The sequence below is a fragment of the Centrocercus urophasianus genome, unplaced genomic scaffold, assembly GCF_019232065.1.
Source record: "Centrocercus urophasianus isolate 14NV4802_14NV808 unplaced genomic scaffold, USGS_Curo_1.0 seq_1419, whole genome shotgun sequence".
In the NCBI taxonomy this organism is placed as follows: domain Eukaryota; kingdom Metazoa; phylum Chordata; class Aves; order Galliformes; family Phasianidae; genus Centrocercus; species Centrocercus urophasianus.
The window spans coordinates 1-6265 of NW_024884608.1; the positions used below are offsets into that span (position 1 = coordinate 1).

A 6265-nucleotide genomic window follows, 5' to 3' on the forward strand; every position below is an offset into this window, starting at 1 on the left:
GCCTCGTTGCTATGGTTACTATGGGTCTTCAGACCCAGGTAGGCCTCATTGCCATGGTTACTGTGGGCTTCAGACCCAGGTAGGCCTCGTTGCCATGGTTACTGTGAGGCCTAGTGCCTCTGAGGCCCATGGTGGCCCTGCACCCCCACAGGCCTGGCATCATCTGTGGGCCCAGGGAGCGAGCCATGGGGACCTGAAGGCCCCACAGCAGCTCCCACCATTGCCCCACGTCCCTCCTGTGGTGTGAGGAGGGCTGGAGGATGCAACCACACCATGTTGTCCTCGCTGCCCAAGCACACAGGGCAGGGGACCCCAGACGGTGCCACGCTGCTTCCCACCTGCCCCCAGGCCAGGCCAGCCCCGTGACGGCGCGCTGCATTGCCCCTGGAAAATGCCAGAAGCGTCAAACTGTTGAGTCATTCGCGCCCAAGATTATCTGTACAAACAGCCGTCCCTGATTATTTTTGTTATGATCTTTTTTTTTTTTTCTTTTTTTTCCTTTTATTTTTTTTTTTTCCCCCAAGAATGTAGCTCGGACCATGGGGATGAGCTGCTGAAATCTCCGGGGATCAGCAGGACAATGCCAGTGGGAGCATTGTGCTGACGGCTCTGCAAACGCTGGCACCGGCTCCGGGCCAGCAGCGCCCTATAAAAGCTGAGCCGCTGAAGTAGGCAGACATGACATGGGCGAAGCAGCTGTACCGCCTGAGCTAGGTGAGTCCTGGGGCTGACCTGCCCCATCCCAGCCCTGCTCACCCCGCTGCTGCCTGGTGCAGCCCTTCCTCTGCCCGGTGATAGGAGAGGTGCCCAGAGGGTGACACGTCCCCATTGGCACAGTGGGTGGCGGACAGCCCCGTAGCGAGAGGCAGATCCGCACCCAGCTGTGGCATGGCACGCTATTGGCACCTCAGATTGTGAGCCGCGGCCATCCCGATGCTCCTGAGGAAGGAGTGCCCAAGGGAGGCACAAGAAAGGCAGGGATGGGAGCGGGGGTCTTGCGGACCCCCCAGGGCACAAGGCAGGCTGCGGGAGGAGGGAGCCCCCCGCTGTGCCCCTTGGGCTCTTCTTCAGCTGGTGAGGGTCTCATTGGGAGCGATCAAGGGAATGCTCTGCAGCATCAATTGGTTTTCCTTCCTTCTCCAGACACCTTTCCAGCAGCAAAGATGGCTCAGACAAACCCTCTGCCTGTCCCCATGGGCCCATGGAAGGTATGTCCTCGCACGCCCTGTGTCTCAGGTGGGAGGTGGGGAACAGGGGAGGACAAAGCCAGTTCTTCCTGGCAGTCCTCTTTGCAGTGTCTGGCCTGGCCGTGCCCTGCCAACACCAGAGGTGCTGTATTGGGCAGCTGTCTCCAAAAGCCACGCGCTGTCATTACCACCCCCTAAGGGTGAAGGCAGGCTGGGCACAGGCCAGCAGGCATGAGAGCTATGCAGGTGGCAGTGGGTATGGAGAGCAGCCTTGAGGGTGCCAGGGCTGGTGGCAGCTCCGGCAACATGGCCAGTTGATGCAGGGAATGAAGAGGGAGAGGAAAATCACAGATAAATGGGTAAAACCCTGCTGAAACACGGAAAGGATGGCATCAACCACAGCCCCAGGGAATCCCCCCTCGCCCTTTTCCCGTTAATCCTCTTTGCCCTAGAGCGTTCGGAGCAGAGGCCGGGAGAACCGCCAGCCACAGCCCTGCCACCTGCCCGTCCCAGAAGGGCTCCACTCCTCTCTCCGGACGGTGCTGCTGCCCCAGGAACTGACCTTAGGGGTGAGCAGGAGCAGAGCGGGGCTGGCGTGCGGCTCCCCAACAGCAAGCAGGGAGTGTGGGCCAGCAGTGCAGGGATGCACGAGGTGCAGGGGCTGCAAACCAGCCCAGGGATGTGCCCAGCCCATCCCAGAACAGTGCTCGGTACTCCTCCCTGGATGGAGCATGAACCCATCTCAAAGAGGTGCTGAACTCCCTTGGGACCACTGCTGTGCTGTTCCCGACTGGGCAGCTCCTTCTCTGTTCCAGATCACTGTGTATGACCAAGAAAACTTCCAGGGCAAGAGGATGGAGTTCACCTCGGCCTGTCCAAACATCATGGAGTGTGGTTTCGACAACATCCGCTCCCTAAAGGTGGAATGTGGCGCGTGAGTACCTGGTTCTGGTGGCATATACGCTTTCCTCGCTCGGGAGCTTGCAGGGGGTGAAGGGTGCCCAAGTGCAAACAGGGCCAGGTGGGTTTACTCCACTAAGCTGGAGACAGCATTGTAACTGGGGGAAGCAAGGCATGGGGATCCCACGCTGCCGGAGAAGGGCAGCCAGCTCTGGGCAGTGTCACAGGCACCGGGCAAACAGGACCAGAGAACAGCAGCAATACCTTTGGCACCATCCAAACCCGCAGTCTGAGAGCAGCCAGGATTGCAGCTGTGTTGCATCCAGCATGGATGCTGCCTAAAAATACAGTGAGGATCAGTGCTTAGAGAGCTCTTGGCTGGTGAGCTCAGCCTGCTCCCCATTCATCCGTGTAACCCTGCGAAGCACTGCTTCAGAGCCCCATTTCTCACCCCAGCGCCCTGCTCCTTGCTCTTCCAGCACTATGCAGCTCCCCCAGGCCAGATCTGAGTCTGCCTGCAGCCCGTGCTGAGCTGCCCCAGTCACTGTTAGGGTGTGGAGCAGAGCCAGGCTTTTCCCTGCACTCAGGAATCCTCCCTGTACCAGGCAGGACATCTCCCGAGCTGCTCGGAGCTGCCGTGTGTAAGGAGCAATCCTGGTGGCAAACATCCCACTGGTGCTGGGGAAGCAGACAAGATAGATTTGCACTGCTATATTTAGGATTTGTAATGCTAATGGGATTACCACAGCGTGTGTGCTCACGCAGTAATCAGCTCACTGCTCCAGCTGATGTGTTCCCACTCAGGCTGCTCACCTTGCTGACTAGGAGGCTGACTGCAGGGATGGGACCAGGGCTGAACTTCGGTCCTCAAAGGAGGCGAGAAGTTCTCAAACCCCCCAGCATCTCACATGCCCCCTGGGAACAAGTGGGATGTACAGCGGTGTGCCATCCTCCTCCTGGCCCCTAGCCCGGCCTCTGCCTCCCTGCTAAGCTCAGCTGTGGCTGTCTCATCCCCAGTCCCTGTACTGCCACGATGAGCGTCCATCAGGTGGCGGCCACGGTGACACCCTTTCTGGGGGTTCTGCCCATGTCCAACACGGCTTGCCTCCACTGCACCTGTGCTGGTGGGCAGATATCAGACCCCAATCCTCCTTGCACCTCCATCTGTGGCCCCAGCGGGAAGCCCTGGCAGCCCTCGCTCTGTTTTGTTTTGCAGCTGGGTTGGTTATGAGCACACCGGTTTCTGCGGGCAGCAGTTCATCCTGGAGAGGGGCGAGTACCCGCGCTGGGACGCCTGGAGCGGCAGCAATGCCTACCACATCGAGCGCCTCATGTCCTTCCGCCCCGTCTGCTCTGCTGTGAGTGCCCAGGGGCTGCCCAGCTCCTAGTGTGGGTGCGTTGCAGGGCAGGAATTGCCCCGGGCAGGGCAGGAGCTGCTCCAAGGTTTCTGTGCTGCAGCATCCTGTTACCCCAGCACGAAGCCAGGCATGGGCAGGGAGCAGCACTTTGCTAGGGGCAGCACAGCACTGTGTAGCAGCTCCTGAACCTTCAGTTTTTCGAGTCGGGAAACCCAGGCAACATCCACTAGGACAAGGGAGTGCAGTTAGGAAGGGCAAACCTGCTAGGCCAGGGGCTGTGGAGGTGATAAGAGTCTTCAGGGTGGTCCCAGCTCTCCCCACGCTCAGCAGGATCGGCCACAGCAGCCCCAGGAACCCCCCAAACCAGGCTGTAGGGAGGGGAAGCCATCGCCCAACCGTTCAGCCCCACTCACCTCCCCTTCTCCTGCTGCTCTTCCGGCCCAGAATCACAAGGAATCCAAGATCACCGTCTACGAGAAAGACAACTTCATCGGCCGCCAGTGGGAGATCAGCGACGACTACCCCTCGCTGCAGGCCATGGGCTGGGCCAACAACGAAGTGGGCTCCATGAAGATCCCCTGCGGCGCGTAAGTGAAGGGCGCAGGGCCGGGGCTGAGCAGCGGGGACGAGCCCAGGCCGTCAGCACGCGGCCCCGTTCCTCTCTCATTCCCTTACTGCTGCCTGACAACTCCGTTTCTTGCAGCTGGGTTTGCTACCAGTACCCCGGGTACCGTGGCTACCAGTACGTCCTGGAGGCCGACCACCACGGGGGAGACTACAAGCACTGGAGAGAGTGGGGCTCACACGCCCAGACCTCCCAGATCCAGTCCATCAGGCGCATCCAGCAGTAGCTGCCTGGCGCCCGGCCCCACTTCTGAGCACATCTTTGCAAGGTTTCTAAAGCTCACCGGCTCCCTTTTGGTGCTAATAATCCCCTCCTGAAATAACAACCCCTTCTTGTACTGCAACCGCTTGATGGAACAACACTCCTAAACGGTACCAGCTGCCACAAACTGCCAATAAATAAATGTGACTGAAAGAAAAAGATAAAGCGGCCTGATGGGTGTTTCCTATTGCGCGTTGAGGTCACACATGCCATCCTGCCCCATGCCCTGCACTCGCAGCCCCATGGCCACAAGCACTGTGTGTTCCCTGTGACCCAGGGCCAGGGGATGCTCCCTCAGACAGCAAAAAGAGACACGCTGACAACCATAAACTTTAAATTTTTTATTCAACGATTTACATCACTTATTGTCCATCTTAACGTATTCCATCTACACGATTTTTTTCCTTTTTTTTTTCCTGATAAAATAATAAAATTTGGATAAATTTTGAAGACCTGTTGGTGCAGAATAAACAAAATTCAGGTAACTTTTTTTTTTTTTTTTTTTCCTTTTAATTATTTTTTAAAACATTTAGTGTGAAGTATGACATCATTGGTAAAGATACATCATGCCATTACAGCTCGTGGACGTTCCCTATCCTTACAGTCCGTGACACCACCGGCCCCAGGCGCAGCTCAGCAGGTCGCACACTCACTCCTACTGCTGCCCTCTCACCATTGGGAAAATGATCCCGTTCCAGCTGGGCACAACGAGTGCGTGAACCCATTCAAACAGACCGGGAAGGGGAGAAGAGAACAAAACCGACCTTGACTGTTTGGACGTGGACAACAAAGAGGGGCTGCCCCTCTCCGGGGTCAGAGGTAACTCAGCCCCCGAGCAGGTAAAGCACAGCCCCTCCTGGTTTTAACACGGGGAACTGAAATATGTGAGAGCTACGGGCAGGGCAGGAGGGGCCGAGCCAGACCCTGCTCCATTCCACAGCTCTCTACACTGCTGCTAACACTGAAGTATTTGGGGAGGGGGGGGGAGAGGGGCATCTGTCCCCCCAGTAAACAAGTCGAGGCCCTTCGGAAACGTGCAAGCTGCCGAAGGTGTGTAAGTACACGTGTGATGGTAGATAGAAAAGCAGCCCTGTTTGGTATGAAAAAAGCCATCAAGTTAGTACAGGTTTCTGCCATGGCGAAGGGAATGTAAGGAGAAAGGTGCCGGCGTCCTCCTCCCAACTCCAGCCTTCCCCACACGGGGCTCAGCAACACGCCTGCAGAGCTGGCACCTGCAGCCCAACACACGTCACTCACGAGAACAAAACCAAGAGCAGCTCTCAGCCCCCCACTGCACGCACACAGCCCTCCCTGCGGGCACAGCACCCTGCGTGTGCCAGGGCAGAGGGCTGCCACGTGCCAGCAGCCCACGCTGCTCCATGCCCTCCTCTGGCGCGAGGGCGCCGTGCGGAGACATGGAGCACAGGTTGGCCCGGAGCACGCCCAGCAAGCCAGCTCGCCCCTCTCCCTCCAATTACTAAAGTAGGTTCTCTAAAATAAAAAAATAATATATATTTCTATAGATATACAGAGAGAGAGACAGAGAAAGCAAAGAGAGACAGGCTACTGAACTCAAGAAGCGCCAGTTTTCTGCTACGCTGTCAGCAAAGAGCTGTCACCTCGCATCATGCCCTCCGTGGTAGGAAGATAACGCAGGCAACGACAGCATGGGAATGCAAAGAGGGCAGATAAGTCACTTCTGGTAATGAGACACAAATTAAACTTTCAAAACATGTGCATAGCTTTATTCATCTGCTTCAAACGAACCTTTTCATGGAGCTTCAGCGAAACCCGAGTGTGCAAAATGCATTTCTAAAAAATAACGCAAGCAAGCTTTCACATTGACAGTGGCAGAAGGACAGAGAGACTGAGGGAGAGCACATGGGAGGGTGAGGAGAGAGATGAAGGAACAGGAATTGCACAGCTTCACGTCC

General features: G+C 57.0%; 1 protein-coding gene across 1 annotated transcript; it reads left to right on the forward strand.

The window, feature by feature from the left end:
• The first annotated feature begins 59 nt into the window (after positions 1–59).
• CRYBA1 (crystallin beta A1) lies at positions 60–4473 on the forward strand. Its single transcript, XM_042815182.1, has 6 exons — positions 60–714; positions 1144–1208; positions 2003–2121; positions 3304–3445; positions 3890–4032; positions 4149–4473. The coding sequence occupies exons 1-6, from the start codon at positions 684–686 to the stop codon at positions 4294–4296; spliced, it is 648 nt and encodes a 215-aa protein (XP_042671116.1). The 5' UTR covers positions 60–683; the 3' UTR covers positions 4297–4473.
• Positions 4474–6265: the final 1792 nt, after the last annotated feature.

Excerpts from the sequence above, each read along its gene's own strand:
- CRYBA1 (XM_042815182.1), top strand. The coding sequence starts at position 684 with ATGGGCGAAGCAGCTGTACCGCCTGAGCTAG. Across the intron at positions 1,209-2,002 it reads TCCCCATGGGCCCATGGAAG|ATCACTGTGTATGACCAAGA; the intron begins GTATGTCCTCGC and ends TCTCTGTTCCAG. Across the intron at positions 4,033-4,148 it reads ATGAAGATCCCCTGCGGCGC|CTGGGTTTGCTACCAGTACC; the intron begins GTAAGTGAAGGG and ends CGTTTCTTGCAG.